General features: G+C 30.7%; 1 protein-coding gene across 1 annotated transcript; it reads right to left on the bottom strand.

Annotated features, from left to right (window-relative positions):
* Window positions 1–5,560: 5,560 nt before the first annotated feature.
* LOC143620633 (uncharacterized) lies at window positions 5,561–10,341 on the bottom strand. Its single transcript, XM_077092280.1, has 5 exons — window positions 9,685–10,341; window positions 9,479–9,585; window positions 6,640–6,731; window positions 6,354–6,539; window positions 5,561–6,048 (listed from the first exon to the last, which is right to left on the bottom strand). Exons 1-5 carry the CDS (start codon window positions 10,339–10,341, stop codon window positions 5,561–5,563), a joined length of 1,530 nt encoding a protein of 509 aa, XP_076948395.1.
* Window positions 10,342–18,075: the final 7,734 nt, after the last annotated feature.

An 18,075-nucleotide genomic window follows, 5' to 3' on the forward strand; every position in this document is an offset into this window, starting at 1 on the left:
GTCATGAATTCGTTAGGGGTGACTACAATTCTTGACAAGTAGCACACAAGGAATGCAATAAGTTAACCAGCCACAATCCCAAAATATATGAAGAGTAACTAGTGATTGTCGTGATCACACATAGAAGTACAATCATTGCTAATACACAATAATGTTACGACTCCAAGATCAGCCAATATAGTTTTTAAAAGATTAAGGTTTGCAATTCATAAAAAGGTAGTAACACAGCTTGTTTCCCGTTTGAGACAATCTCAAATTATTTGCAGAAGTGACCGAAAACTCACGTGTTTAGACACATTACCAAATAAATATTATTTTCAAATATTTGCGTGTCACAAGCATGTAACTTCAAAAACATGAAAAATTGGAATTTGACATATGATATAAACGTTATTACGGTATGTTACAATCTTGTAAATAAATATTAAAACTTATATTTGGACTACAAGTGTACCCTGTTCGTTTTTGAGCCCCCAACCAAACCGAAACCAAAATTTTCGGTTATAGGATCTCTAATACAGATTGGGTTCGGTTAATTTTATTTTGTTTACTCGTTTAGTTGATGGTATGTGATTAGGTTAAAATCGGTTACCATTAGAAGTCTAAATTTGTGTATTCCTCCTCTTTGGAAAACTTGAACTTAAAAGTTGTGATAATCATAGAGTTGATTAAATAGAACATTGTAATCTATTTCTCATACTTTTATGTTTTATGATAAGTTTGCTTTTGTTAAACACGAATACATTGTTAATATTTGCCACCATTTTGCAGGGAGACGATTTTAGTCTTGCATTGGTACGGGTTATGGTTGTGGTTTTTTTTCAGAATATCGGTGCTTTATCAGTATCCGTATCCATATCAATACCGGTACCCATACCTGTAGCGATTAGTCTATTCGGTACTTTGCTTTTTGGGTAAAAAGTAATATTGGTTCTGAATTTATATGTGATTTTTTTTCTCTTTTTTTGAATTAATCTGTGTATATCTCTTCTATTTTTTTTAGTACCAGTTTAATTTTTAAGGAATTTAAGAATTTTAATCGATCACTCTTCTATACGATTTTCTAGGAATGTATGGTTTCTTGAATACTATTGGAATAATTGGATCAAGAACACGATATTTTGTTGGAAAACACAACCCACGACTCTTTTCTTTCACCAAGCTCAATATACGGAGATTAAAAAAAGAGATAGTAAAACAAAAGCGGTTCCAAAACGAGTACCGTATGAGCGTGGTCCCGTGCCATTATATTCGGTACCGTACTCGGTACCCACTTTTGTTCAGATTCAATATCGATATTTTCGGTGCCAATATCAATCCTTGTCGGAGTCACCAGTGTGTTGTTCTTGTTTCATGTATAGATGCCAATAAAGATGCAAACACATTATATAAAGTGTGTGTCAAAAGCTGTTAAAGTTGAAGTGGATAATAGTGTTTCATTGTCATATAGGTTTGGTTATTGGTTATGTCAAATACCAATCATATTTGTAGGTTAATCGGGAATGGTCTGACAAACCATCGATTAATAGTGTGGTTCGGTTAACTCGATTTAACTGGTCTGGATTCGTTTAGTTCGATTATTTGCTCGCCTCTACTTCGTTGGATTACTTAAAACGTATACATAGACATAGTATCTTTTCAAGGTTTGACATGACAAAGTCTTTAGGAATCATAAAAGAACTAAACTTGTATTTCTCACACATTTTAATAGTTTTTTGTTTTATCTATTGTCACACATAAAACACATTCAAACAATGTTAATGATAAACTCACTTTGGCTACTCTCGATGTAAAAAGTATATGTTTTCTTTGGTGAAACAATTTGAGAGTAAGAAACAAGAGTTTACATCTTTTTACTAGGCATGTTTCTAATCATGCAATTGTTCACTCTTGTGAGTTGTGTCTCACTTTTATTGTTAAACTTTTTTAAAGAGAGTCTTATAAACCAACTAATACCACTAGGCTAAAGACTCTATATTATTGTACACTTTTTTACTTATTATTTTTGTTTGTCACAAACTAAGTGTCTAACTCTTGATAAGACCATTCGTAATGGGGCTTTTTGGATGGGAAAATGACGCAAAACCCCTAGGTACACCGCCCCCTGGACGTTTGGGGACGTTTAGAGGGCTCAATTGTCTCCCACCGTTGCGTACAAAATACTTGAAGTTGGAAGAAGGTGAGGCCAACATATTTTGAACCGATGAATGAGGGGTCGCTCCCCCTTCACCACTTCGTTTGGCCGGATGACTTTTTTTCTATTTAGTACCCTTGTTATTATTTTAAATAACTTATTTACTAGATCTTAGAAAGCTTTGTAAGCCACTCTTATTTAAATGAGAGGGCAAATATTAGCATTATTAACATAAGAATATAATAAATGCACAAGTCTTAAGAATACAATTTTATTGGAAGAAGTATAAAAATATATATAAGGGTGTAACACATTGACATTGAGAAAAAGTGTGATACATTAGCATTCACCTTCGGTTTCACAACAAACCGATTGTATTAGGGGTGGTTTTCGACATGCACAATAATACCCGAGCGTCACAACAAGCCTTCTTTCATTCGGTTTCATGAAACTTAAGCTACAAGCCGAAAGCTGAAACCGAGATGGAGATGGTAGTGGCCCGATAACGCCCTAGATATCCTAATAACTTAAGAATAAGTGTCCATTGAAAAAATGAGGAGTTACTACTTAGTACTTACTATTGATACTAAAATAATATAATAATAGATTTTGAACAAAATAAAAAGTTGCTAGCTAGATTAGCAAATTATGTCAACTAATGAGACGAGGATTCTTGTACTTAATGTGGGTACTTGGTAGGTTTGCTTGTTTAGTAAAAGATCCGTTTTGACTTTCTAAACGATTCATACATTTCATTCTTCATATTGCATCAAGTTAGGTATTTTCATTTCATTTTAATACAGTTTTGATAAATTAAGAAAATACAGTTTTGAATTTTTCGAAATGCAAGATTTTATTAAAAGCGATATTGGATTTTAATAATTTCAACTTAATGATATTTGCCGATAATAATCTCAACTGAGTTTATCACCACTAAAAGTTACAAATTTAAAATAATTGGCTATCAGTGGTCCTCCATTAAAAAAAATTAACGGTGTTAAAGTTTTTATGAATTTCAAACTGTTCATTTGTGGATTTTGATAAGAAGGATGATACGAGTCGATTTATGTAAATTTTAGCTCGAAACAATGTTACAAACAACTTAATTTTTGTTAATTGAAAGTTCAAACACCCAATTTGAAGCACTAATCAAGCCATTATGAGCATCGTTTCGAGCTAAGTTTTATATCAGTCGACTCGTATTCTCCTTCCGATTAGAAGTCCTAAAAATTAGTTTGAATTTTAAAAAAAAATTAACGCCGTTAAGTTTTTTTAACGAGATACCAATGAGACCCATTTTCTAAAAAATCTGGGACTACCAATAACGATAAACTCAGCTAAGATTATTATCTGTAAATAGCCTTTTGTTGTGATTATTAAAATTCGATATCACATATAAAAAACATAAACTAAAAGGTAAATATTTTCACCGGATTGTAGGGGTGTTCACGGTCCGGTTTTGACGGTTTTTGGGTCAAACCGTAACCAAACCGTTGTCAACGGTTTTTGATTTGCGAAAACCAAAACCAAACCGTTGAAATATAAAACCGAACCAAACCGAACCGTTATAAACGGTTTGGTTCTGGTTTTTTCACGGTTTGAAAATTATAATTTGTTTTTTTTTAATTGAAAGCCGACTTATTGATTTCCAATAAACATTGAAAATTTATCACACGATGTGATTTTTTAACCGATCAAACATTAATTAGTAGTTCTTATGTTTTAAAATCCATTTCGACATAACTAAAAATGAAGTCTTGTAAGTTTGAACGGGAATAACAAAATAATTAAGGGCCAATTCATTTTAAACGGTTTGCAAAATAAAAATGTTTCACTTAAAATTTCATAAATTAGCATAGTGTTCACTTAAAATTTATAGTAAGCGAATTTAAATAGTTATATATACATATAAATGATATATTTAAAAATTTAAATGGTAATTAAACCTCAAGGTCCGGTCCGGTTTCATACAGCCGGTTTTTGGTATAAACCGTGAACCAAACCGTTCGCTACGGTTTAAAACTTTTGAAACCGACCGGCCGAAAGTAACGGAAAAAACCAACCACGAAACCAAACCAATGAACGGTTTGGACGGTTTCGCGGTTTGAAACCGAACCATGAACACCCCTACCGGATTGCATGATCTCACAACGAGAGTGAGCACCATGTATCCCATTCTAATTTCACCATTTACCTCTGTTCTTCATCGACCCATAAAATATATCAACCATTATGATTTATGGAAGTGAATTATTCACACGGTTTCAGAAACCATTATTACTTTTACCACAATATATCTAAAGTTCACATATGAAAATTCAACGTGACACACACAATTATAAATATAGAAACTTTTGTACAGTTATGACAAAAGTCAAATGTTATTAATGTTGACAGTGTATTTTATTTCTCTTCCAATTTAAAGCACCGAGCAATCCACTCCGTGATTGCCTGCCTACTAAATTTCTCCACGCATGGAACCATTTTTTTTTCCTTTTTTTCTTTTTGCTTTAATAATCATATATAATTAGGTTATTGACCCGTGAGCGACACGGGTGAAAAAATATAAATTTTTTAAAATGAACCGGTAATATAAAACGGGAAAACATAGGTTCATACATACATATCGAGACGATAAAGATAATACACAATGGTTAATAACGTGGGTAACAAAATAAAAACTTTACTAAAGATAACTTCAAAAGCAAAATAAACTGCATTTTACAATCATTTTATAGATTAAAAATAACAATTTCATATATTACTAAAGAGTTTCTTATAAACAATACTGTAGTTTTGTTTGTCACTTTTCCTTCCTTGTCTAATATAAGCATTTTAACACCGTCTCTACTCTTCACTCGTGATAAAGCAACATATAGTTGACCATGCGTAAACACCGGTGCTCGTAGGTATATGCCAACTCTTGCGAGTGATTGGCATTGACTTTTGTTAATGGTCATTGCAAAACAAACCAAAACAGGAAACTGTCATCGTTTTAATTTGAATGGCAGTTTCTTATCTACAATAGTTAGACCACAACGAGTTATATAAGTGCGAAACCCAATATTGGTACCTGAAATTACCTTGACTTCGATAAAACGCATCCCCAAACTAATAATTTGTAATCTGGTCCCATTGCATAAGCCGTTCTTCTGATCAATATTCCTTAGTTACATTATTGGCACACCAACTTTTATAACCAATCTATGATTAGGCATACCAGAAATCTTTAAACCATTTAGAAAATCCGGTGAGTGTAATGTTGCATCGAAACCAGGACCTACACTTTCAGATTTGTCTAAACTATCAGAAATAAGATATTCAATTTCTTCTCCAGGAAACATACACAAAAATACGTCATTAATTTCTTCGACAACCTTATTTAAAGGTGCAAGTATGGCCCTTTCTTGGAAATATATAATATCATTACATTTTTCCAATAACAAAATCAATCAAATCAGAAAGAGGATCGGAAGAATCACGAATCAAAAGATCATCCGGTATCTCTATAATGGCGTTACCGTCATTGTCACCACCAAGTTTTCCTTCACCGAGCTCCAACAACCATTCAACAAATCTAATGGTGTCTTCCAAATTTGATGATTGACATCCGACAGTTAACCTCATATTTTTGGTTAACTTAAGAACCTTGCATTTGGTCCAAATGTGGGATGAACTAAGTGAAGCATTAACAATGTCACTACGTGACCCATGTTGTACCACGGGTAGGATATGTCTGAAATCACCACCAAAAACAATCACTTTACCACCAAATGGATGTTGACAGTTGCTACGGTTACCATCTTTTATAACATCTTTTAAAGTCCTATCCAAGGCTTCAAAAGCATGTTTATGTATCATAGGAGCCTCGTCCCAGATAATGAGATCAGTTTTGTTGATTAACTTGCAAATATCTGGATTTCGTTTTATTGAACATGTAGAATCCTCAGTTAGATTTATAGGAATTAAAAATCTAGAGTGAGCGGTTCTACCTCCCTCAAGTAACAAAGATGCTATACCGCTAGAGACAACGTTTAAAATAATTTTACGTTTTGATCTTATGGAAGCCGATAATGTCTTCCATATAAATTTTTTTACCGTCCCTCCATAACCGTACACAAAAAAATACCACCCCTCTTTTGATCAACTGCTTCCATTATTTGATTATATACATCTCGCTGCTCATCTGTTAATGAAATAAAAAGACGTTCAAACTCACCAGTCATGACTTCTGTGTCATACGCTAGCTCCTCATTCATAAAACGATTTGTTGATGCCAAAATACTATCATCATCAGGGAAAGGCATTGTAGGAAAACAACGGAGAGTACAATTATTTCTGAGAAGAAAGTTCTCAATTTCAAGTAACGCGAGGTTCTTTAGTTGTGTCTCTGAAAGTACCAAATCTGTAACGATAGATAAAATATTTAAATTGACTATTTAACTTAACATTTTTATGAATGTGTGAAAGAAGTTCAAAAATAACAAATTAAAAATGATTTGTACCTAGATTTTTCTGGTCATTTTGTTGTTTGTAAATAATTCCATCAATTAAATAATGCCAACACTTTTCCCATACATCATCCGGTCTAGATAAACTGTATGTGATTAACATTGTAGCAAATAAACTACGTAAATAATAATCACTTGCAGTATGACTTGTTTCTTCAATAGCTTCTATATTGCAAGGTCCCGTTACCGGTAGCCCTACTTGGTGTTGGATTTACTCATAAATACAGTTCTACAATTCATAGTTAATTAAAACTTTACGCGGAATATAAAACTTCAACCATAATATAATACATAACCTTCAAATCTTGTCTTATAAAACATTCATAGTCATTTAAAACAAAACACAGTCTTTAAAACATCACAACATTTCTTCGAGATGCCAGTATCTTCGATTCCGTGCCATATGTCTTCAATCACGCGAGCTGCCTTAACCTATTTACCTGCGTGCATACTAAAAGTCAGCTACGCTGAGTGAGTTCTAGTTAATCACATCACTTACTTTACATACACATATACGTGCCCGAGGGTACGCATTACATACTTAACATGTCCATCAATCATCATACGCAATCATAACTAACCTTACGTTATAAAGAGCATTCGCCCTACATACCTCGGATATCATTAGGGTCCGGTACCCTCCATCCTCGGATATTATTAGGGTCTGGTACCCTTTCTTCCATACCTCCTTAACATACTTTCTATATACATAATCGTAAGTTTGGCACATACACACATCATTCATTCTTCATATTACAACATACATATAACATCAACCATTTCCTGGCAGTACATGCAATTCCGAAGATCGTTCATGTACCGGAAAGAAACCATTCATACATTTCACATAATACATATATGGCATACACTTATCACTTGAGATAAGTGTATTAACTAATCACATCGAGTATGCACACAGCCCCGAAAACGTAACAAGGAATGGGGCTAGAAACTCACCTGAAGTCGGTTACGTTCACCGTTAATGGTTATTCCTTTCTTGAGTTGTGCGCGACAAACTGTATAACAATTACACATATCAATTAACTATCACTATCTATATCGCGTTTCTAGTTTATTCATAACCCCCAACGAACGGGGGTCTGGGGGCACCGCCCCTGGCAGCGGGGTCTAGGGGCGGCAGCCCCTAGAAGGGTCCAAGGGGAAGAGCCCCTGGCTGGGGTCGAGCTGCCAGGTCAGCTTGGAAAAATTTTATTTCCATTAACTGTCGTAACACATTTTCCATTAGGATTTTAAATTATTATTTAATTCGCTAACTCAAAAGTTCAAGGGCTTAATTGTAATTAATTCATTCTTTTTCTAAGTCCAGGGACTATTCTGTCATTCTTTCAAAGTTCTAATTCGTTATTCAGTCCTTAACGAATGGGACTTCATAGCGAATTAACTATTATAACAAATATGGCTTTGTAACGAATCAAGCATTATGGCGAACTGGTCCTTATGACGAATTGAACCCTTTCACGAACTGGTCCATATAGCGAATTGAACCTTAACGAATCAGTCCCAAGCGACCAGCCCAAGTAACGAATTGGTCCATCTAATTTGTTATCTTCTCTAACGAACTGGTTATAGCGAATCAAGGGTAATTCGTTACCTTTCCCTTAACAAATTAGATACGAACTACAACTAGTTCGTTATGCTTTCCTCAGCGAATCGTCTTAACGAATCACCTTTGATTCGTTAATCCCACCTAGCGAACTAGGGTTAGGTCAGAGAATGTCAGAACATTCCCTGACACCTCTAACCTCGTATTAACTTTTCTTGCGCCGCCATTAACTGTCGTAACACGTTTTCCATTAGGATTTTAATTTATTATTTAATTCGCTAACTCAAAAGTTCAAGAGCTTATTTGTAATTAATTCATTCTTTTAGAAGTCAAGGGACTGTTCTGTCATTCTGTTAAACTTCCAATTCGTTACTTATCCTTAACGAATTGACTTGTCATGACGAACTGCTTCTTTGTAACGAATTGAACCCTCTAACGAACTGGACCCTTAACGAATCAGTCCATAGCGAACCAGTCTATGCAACGAATTGGACCTTCCAATTCGTTATCTTTTAACTATAGCGAATCAAGGGTAGTTCGCTATCTTTTCTCCTTAACGAACTGAAGCTAGTTCGTTATATTCCCTTAGACGAATCAGCTAGCGAATTACTTCTGATTCGTTAGTTACCCCTTAGTGAACTAGGGTTAGGTCAGGGAATGTCAGAACATTCCCTGACACCCCTAACCTCGTATTAACTTTTCCGGCGCCGCCATGGCTGGAAAGCCGCCGGAAAACAGCGAACTCGTTGGAAAAACGAGTTTTAACTAGTTTTTCACCGTTTTTCGTCCCGTTCGATCCAGATCTGAGCTAGGGTGACCCCTAAGCTCATCATAGGTTCGATTTATACCCGAATCTCGTGACTTAAACGGTTTAACGGTGTCAGCTCGTCGTTTCGCGATTATATCTAACGGGTTTAAGCTCATACAACATCATACTATTATTACCTCGGGTCGAGATAGATTCCTCTTTCTTGGTTCGGCTAGACAAGGAGAGAACTAGAGAGAAGCTTAAGTGTGTGTTTTGGGTGGTGTATGGAATATGTATGAATGAGGAATTAAATGGTGATTAAGGGTTTATATATTTATGGATCATGGGGTTAAGCCCATGGTCTTTCCTTCTTTCTTTCCTAACCCAAGTCCATAACCCATATTCATTTACCCAACACTAGCCCAACTCGTATTTTATTTATCTAAACCGATAACGACCCACTATAAAATAACGAAATTTATTTTATTATTGTAACCAAAATTAGGATGTTACATATATACTCGTTGTCATCGTCTAGAAGCCCTCTTTTATAACACGCGTCCCTATAAGTAGCACACATTTCACCATCAATTGTACGAATATCTTCAAAACACATAGGGCCTTTAACCTTGTTCAACAAAATTCTTAGATATTATGCTTCATTGAAAGCCGGAGGGACATGATGAACACGACCAATTGAGAAACCTCGTTTACGTAGTTCCCAAACCCTTTCATCGGGTTTCCAAACAAATTTTGTTGGAAACTCAGCGTAGGTTAGCGTTCGAGCAAGACCATATTGCTGATTACACTCCATCCAAGCAATGAATTTTGAAGAACCAACACTCGATTTGTTTAAAACGTCTTCCACGTCGTCATCATCTGCGAATACAACTGTTTGTTGTCCAGGTAAATGAAACGGAAGCCGAGTCACAGAAGGTACTCTATAATGGACATCAAAAGCAAAAATTCTCCATGCAGCCTCACATGCAGAGAGATATCTGCAATCATAAAACGCCTTAACTTCGTCGACCACTTCTCCTTGATTGTTAGTCTTGTCTTGTGCAAGTGATATAGTAGCACGATCAGGGCCTTTATTAATGTACTTACACAAATACTTAATCGAACCCTCTTGATTACACCATTCAACATTGATATGAGCCTGATATTTTTTTAACAATCTGTTGTTATATGGAACAACATGTCTGTTGTCTAAATTCACCGCAGACTTGACAACAACATTACCCAAATCTCTTCTTCGGTAAACAGGAAACCCATTCAAATCAATTGACATCTCGTTCTGAAATTTCTTTGGGAATTGTTTAGAACACAAGTTATCGTCCATACACGAGCATTTTGGATTAGCCACACCGCAAGGACCATACATCATGTGGTCGCTTACAAGAGAATACAACTCTGGATCTTCATTCGGATCTGGAATTTCTGCTGAAATAAATTTGTCTATATTCTCAGGATTATGAATTTTATGTTCGGAATGCAAAAAAAAGCCGTAGGAAATTCAGCCCCTAGGTTATATACACGTGTTACACACGGGTGGAAAAACATGTTAACAAACATAATAAATTTAAACAACAAATTTAAGCACAAAAAACTTCTTCAACTTTAGGATCAAAACGTTAACCATTTACAATGTCTAGATATTAAAAGTTTAAAGTTACTATAAGTTAGTGTACACCAAACCACAAAAAAAACATCAACAAAAGACCTAAACATGTTCTTTCATATTAAACCACCATCAACTTCTTCAAATATTCTAACAAAAGAAACTCATTTTGCTTCACCACCTGAAAATTAAAAAAAAACAATATAATCCAAATTAAATATACCATTAAAATAATAGCATGTTTAATAATGAAAGCACGTGTTACACACGGTTGAAAATTATAATAAAAGTAAAAAATATATATAGCATGTAATACGTAAATTGAGTTATATTATATAATGATTTTTATTTATGACTTTTATAATAAGTTTTTGATATATTTATACACTATTAATTATAAACTATAATTTGCAAACAAAACGTTGGTGTTTGATTTATTTTAAAACAAAACATTCATACCGATATTATTATACATTTATGAGTATAAAAATGATTTTTATAACAAAATGTTGTCACATATTAAAAAAATGTCTTTCTATAATGTTGGAAGAATTGGAGACGAAGACTCAAACAATAATGTAAGATTTCAATATCTTTCAATGGCTAGTTACATGTATATCATACGCGTGAAAATTGTATATAAATATATATAGCGACAATGATAGTAGTAGTAGTAGTGGTGGTGGTGGTGGTGGTGGTGGTGGTGGTGGTGGTGGTGGTGGTGGTGGTGGTGGTGGTGGTGGTGGTAGTGGTGGTCGTAGTAGTCGTAGTAGTCGTAGTAGTAGTAGTCGTAGTGGTAGCGGCGGCGGCGGCGGCGGTAGTAGTAGTAATAAATTGATAGTATAATATTTATAAGAACAAATACTTTTACATTCATTAGAAGGTATTATATTGTTTTTATTAAAATAAAATAACACACAACAACAAATTAATAACGTAAAATGCCAACTTAAAAACATCTTTCTAATTTAATCCATAAAGCCAAAAAGATATATCAATAAAAACTACATCATGATATAAGAAGTCATAAAGTCTTGTTTATTAAACAATCATCGAAATAGTAAGAAATGTGTTATAATTTTTTATACTTATAAAGAAGAAAACTAAAATTACTACAAAATCAAATTCAATGTATTGTTAATAAGAGAAATAAAGGTACAAATACAATTCAAAAACTTATAAGCAAATCATAAATATCTATGTACATTCATGGAATGCAAGAATGAAGTTTATAATAAGAATTATATAGAGATAGTTATCATATTATCATACGGTTAATAATAGAAGTTGTTTGATAAAATTATTAGACAATTTTTATTTATAAATGATTTAGATAAACTTTAAGGATGTAATCAAATTAATTATTGTGTTAGTTTTGTCTAAATTTTAATATTAAAGTGTGTAAGTTTCAGTTTAATTTAAATATTCATACTTTGTCAAATTTGGTTACGAAATAAATCTGAATATTAAATTTGAATATTAAAGTGTGTAAATTTCGGTTTTAATTAAATATTCATATTTGTCAAATTCGGTTACGAAATGATTTATATATGAAAAATGAATATGCCTATTTAGTTAAAAAAATAGTATAACTTAAAAATAACTTGTGACGACACGAATTCATACCGAACAAATTTGATACTTTTCTAAAATTAAAACAACATGTTTCGAAATAGTTACAAAATATTAAAAAAAATGATTAATTGGTCAACTTCAAAAAATTATGGAAAGGTTTTTGATTTTTGAAATATTATAATCGGTGGTTTATTTTAGACATTTAGACATATTATAAAAATGGTCAAATATAAGAAAATAAAAAGTTTGTTGAGATTGAAAATTATGTAAAGCTTAAAAATTTGTGTTTAGTTTGTAAAATTCTATATTTAATTGGGTTTAATTATGTTATGACTATTAACCATAAATTAAGCAATTATAGTAACTATTTAAAATTTGAAATATAAATATAATTTCAAAATGATTTATTTCAAATTCCGTATTTAAGCAACAACTTATTATATTTTAAGTAACATTAAAATTAAAAGTATATGACTATAATTATATAACTATAAATACAGATATAACTATCTAATTATATAACTATAAATAAAGATAAAAGTTATTATAAACCATATATATGTTCAATATTATATACATAGTTATGCATAAACTAAGGATCAGCTAAAAATATTTGTGTTTATTTTATACATTCATTTTGACATAATTAAAAGGTTTTTATCTTCTTACCACTATTATATGCACAAATTAAGGACCAATGGTTTTTAATTTAAGCCATAATTAAAAGATTTTATGATAATCTTGCATTTAAACTCTAACAATATTATGTAACGATTAATTGGTATTTAAATAAAAAGATGGAAAGTATTTTGATAATAGAAAAGTTTTAATACGAGTTTTATTTTAACAATTAATTTTGGCATAATCAAAATATTTAAATTTTCATTTTACCGCTATTATGCTCATAACTATGCATAAATTAAGAATCTTTTATTTTAAGCAACATTTTTTACATAATTAAAATATTTTAATATAATCTTGAATTATTACAAAAACATTAACCTACAAAGTATTTTAAGATTTTAAAAACTTTTAATGCGAGTTTTATTTTAAGCATTCATTTTGACATAATTAAGATGTTTTCATCTTACAACTATTATACTCATAATTATGCATAAATTATGGAACAAATGGTTTTATTTTAAGCAATAATTTCAACATAATTAACATATTATTATAATATAATATTAAATTCAAATTCAATTAGAATCGTATAACCATTAATTGGTATTTTAATGGAATTTAAAAAAAATCTTGATAGTATTTTGATATTGGAATATTTTTAATAACGGATTTTTAACTTCAAAGAACATTATGTAACAATTAATTTGTATTATAATGGATGTTTAACCTTAAACTAGAAAGTATTTTAAGATTGGAAAATTTTTAATGCAGAGTTTTATTTTAAGCATTCATTTTGACATAATTAGAAGGTTTTAATATTAGAACTATTATATGAATCTATAATTATAAATAATTTAAAGACCAAAGGGTTTTATTTTTAACCAATAATTTTGACATAATTAACATTGATAATATAATATTGAATTCAAATTCAAATTCAAATAGAATCGTGTAACAATTAATTGGTACTTTAATAGAATTCTAAAAAAAGGTTGGAAAGAATATTGAGATTGGAAAACTTTTAATGCGATATTTTTAACTACAAACTGCACACAAAATGGAAAAATTAACATAACAATTCAAATTTAACATTGTATTATGGCAATAGTTCAAAAAATAACAAACAAATACAAAAAATATCAATACTTTACATATTAAAAACCAAGAGAAATTAAAAAACTGGTTAATTACAATACCTTTCTTTGATACAACCTATTAAAAGAAAAAGAAAATATGATTAATTACAACCTATCAAAACATACATTTTTATCATATCTGTTAACAAAACATTACAAGACGACACCTTATAATGTCATCAAAACTAACAAATTTCAGCCCATACAAGTGGCCTTCAAATTCGTAAGAATTTGATAGATGCGTCTCGGCTATGAAACAAAGTTTGTGTGGGCAGTCGATGTATTTGTAAGTAGACATATTTGCACCGAGTGAGGCCTTTCGAACAATCAAATATTTATTCTCTGCAAGCCAAACATCATGTTTGGGAATGCAAGGCTTCCTTACACAGGCTTGCATTCTGTTGCCCTGCCACATTATTATTAAGATTTGTAAATAGTTGTATGAATAATATAGTAAATCAATGAATTTGTTAACAATACCATTTCGTCTTGAACAATCATTTCGATGGACCAATCTTGCCCGGGCTTTGAGTTGTCCTTCAGCCACCAAAGTTTCAAAATACGGACCTTTAGGATACACTCACTGTTAAGAACATCGAGTTGGTTCAACATGGTGATATTTGTTGGCTCCATCTTCCTAGTAGTGAAAAATTTAAAAAAACAAAAAAAACTTAAAATTAAATAACAATAACACTTTTAAGCCTCAAAAATAAAATATGAAAATGGAAAGATATATAAACAACAAAAACTAAAAACCTTGCCACACAAAACTACTCGTTTTTACTAAAGAGCCTTTGATGGTGTAACAATTAGGCTATCAAATGTACATATTTATACACAAAGGATTTAGGGTAGAGTAGATTATAGAAGGAAGGTATAAATGTAATTGATTACAAACATAAATTTAGGAAATTTCAAAAATTTTCAAAATAAATTATAGTAAGAAGGAATAGAATTGATATCGTAATTAATGGATTTTCAAATAATATGCAATGTTACATAATGTAAAAATGTAAGTTACTAATTATATAGTATGTATTGTAATTCATATAAGGTGTGAAAATAAAAAGTTACTAATTTATTTATATATATGTAACTCAATTGTTAATTAGTAAACCGTAATTCTAAGTCAATGTTTACAATAATAAGTGAATGGGTGAATGGGTCAACAATGGATTTGTAACTCAATTGTTATTGTTAAACAATAATAAGTCAATATATTTGTATTTTAATTCTTAAAAGTAAATTACTTTAGTTAAATCAGTGGGTCAATGGGTCAATGGATCAACTAACGTAATTATAGTAAAACTTAATGATTGTTAATTAATTAAATTTACATTCAAATTTAGACCATAAGTTATACAATAATTAATTCAAATATGAAGGGGTGAATATCAAATTTAAAAATTTAGAAATCTGTAATTAAACATTTCCTTAATAAAATGGGTCATCTTTTCCTAGTTTTCTTAATTTTCTTACGAATTTGACAAATTTAATTTAAATAATATAATATTTTAACAGAATTATAATATTTTAAATCGGTAATCTCTATATTATATATATATATATATATATATATATTATTCGTAATCTATATATTAAATACGTAATCTCTTATATATATGAAATAACAAATAATTAATTAAATTATTTATTATATAACATCTATAAAATTAACACAGGTGGCGAATGAAATCAAACAAAAAATAACAAAGGGGGTGAATGAAATCAACAAAAAATAATAAAATTTAAAAAAATAAATTTTGAATATTTCGTATTCAAACTATAGCTACGATTTTAAAATATTACATTAATTAGAATATTTTGTCTTGTTATTTAATTATCTAAATTTACGCTATTAGGTAAATGTAATATTAAAATATTACATTATTACATTATTATTTAAGTATTCAAAATGAAAAATTAAAGATTAAAGGAAAGAGGAAAGATAATAATTTAATAGCATTGATGAATCTTATTTTAATTTATTATTGATTTATTTTATTCACTTGAAAATTAGAGAAGACATTGATATATTTGGAAACTATGAGAATCAACCAATAGAAAGAGGGTATATGGACTTAAAGCTTATTGCTTTAGTAGTATAGTTAGATATTGTATAATTAGTTTTTTTTATCTTTTACTTATCCTCATTTTATATGACAATCAATCATAGTAATTTAGGGGTGATGAATGGGTCATTTTTGTGAATTGAGGGATTGAATCCACCATAAACTCATAAAATTAACATCAACTCGAATAGTCGAATATAACACGGACCCGAAAATAAGCATCAAACATGACATAAATATTTGTGAATTCACAAGTTGCTTAGTTAACCTAACTTTTCTATGTTCTATGTTCAACATCTCTTTTGATTTTTGAAAAATTATTATAAACCCGTTTTAATTTTTAAGATTTTACATCCGCGCAAATTTAAAAAATAACTAGGTCAACCCACGACACAGTAGGTCAATTTGAACCCAACTTTTCTTTTTACCTAATTGTGTTCATGGGTTCAACCCGAAACTGCTACGAGCCCGTTTATATAATAACAAGACTAATAAATTTCATATTATATTTGTGTCATGCTTACGTTTTATAAATCCACATTCCTAAATTTCATACAAGTTTTACACTCTTTTTAGGATTGTTATGTGTTATTATAATAATAAAACCAAAGATTTGTAAAATGATAGAAGCACTAATGTAAATGGGTGCCTTTCAAAGTAGACAATTTCGCTTAATGAGCATAGACGGGTCACATTCTAACTGTTGATGCTTTTGTTCAATGATAGATTTTGATTCATTCGAAGGGGTGACAGTTGTGTATTGAATGATTAAAATTGTTAGAGCACGTCTTAAGTTCATGTAACGGTTACCATGCGTCAAATTATTAGTCAGTATTGTAAAAATCCTTCAATTTTTGCTTTCTTAGGTCGGGATCTCTTAGAGGTGAAGAAAAAGTCTTCCTACAAACTCGGTTAAATCAAAGACACCCCACACAGTAATTCTCATAGCTTGTTTGTGTTTATAGAAGGGCCAGAATGATGATATTTTCTAACAAAAAAATATCGATCAATAAATTACTTGAGGTGATTAAAAGCTCATGCTTTCTATGGGTCATATTTAAAGCAAAATTTGAGTCGTTAGACCATAACAAGTAGAGTTATTGTACCGATATCGGTACTAGTGTGATGAACCAAATCGATACAACTGGACAACAAATTCTCATCACATAGTAAGGAGGAATCCCGCCTGTTTAATAATATAAATATAAACTATTTTCTAAATAACAAGTTTTAAGGAATAAAAATGTTATTTTCAAACTAACAAAATAATCAAAGCATCTTTATTCATTCGGAAATAAATTGATGCTACTATGAAAAAGTGAAATATTAATTTAGAAAGGACCTTCACGCATCATTTCTCATAAATTTTAACGACTTTTCATTCAATAATACACGTACGTGCTATGTTAAAATTCAATTAAATAAATGTAGCACTTGAATTACGATTCAATTAGGATCCAAAAGTTTTTTACATTAAATAAAGGATAATGAATATATATGACTAGTAACTTCTATAACTATTTTTTAAAAAATATTTGGAACTATCCTAATTCCCAAATACCTCAATCAGTGTTTTTGAGACGAAATATCAGTTGTTTATATCGATTTTGACGTTTTAGTCATGACTCACACAGTAACTTGTATAACCATTTTAAGTTCTTTAAAATATGTTTCTTAAAAAAATTAATTTGGCATTTTTTTAACTTAAAGTTAAAAGGACACGTCTACCAAGATGCTAGAGTTAAAATATTTTCGATGATTAAATTTTACTTTTAATTTCATAAAAAGAATATCCGAAAAATAAGTTTGGAGTAGCTTTACAAAATAGAGATTAAATATTTGTATAAATTTTATATACTTTTTAAATTCCTTTAGAAGTGCTTTTGTTAAAATACCACTAAAAGACACGTCATCTTGACCCTCACTTGCTTTGTGACCCCACCTAGGCACTTTGAGAGTTTTGAGTAGTGGTGTCTTTGAATTTTAATATACACTTCCTAGTAATTGTTAAAACTATTTAAACTAAATTTCTTTTAAAAAAAATTTAACACCCGTAACGTCAACATTTACAAACCGTCACATAAGTGTAG

Source organism: Bidens hawaiensis, unplaced genomic scaffold, assembly GCF_021521415.1.
Source record: "Bidens hawaiensis isolate Kalapana, Puna unplaced genomic scaffold, B.hawaiensis_p1.1 tig00002631_1, whole genome shotgun sequence".
NCBI classification, from domain to species: Eukaryota; Viridiplantae; Streptophyta; class Magnoliopsida; order Asterales; family Asteraceae; genus Bidens; species Bidens hawaiensis.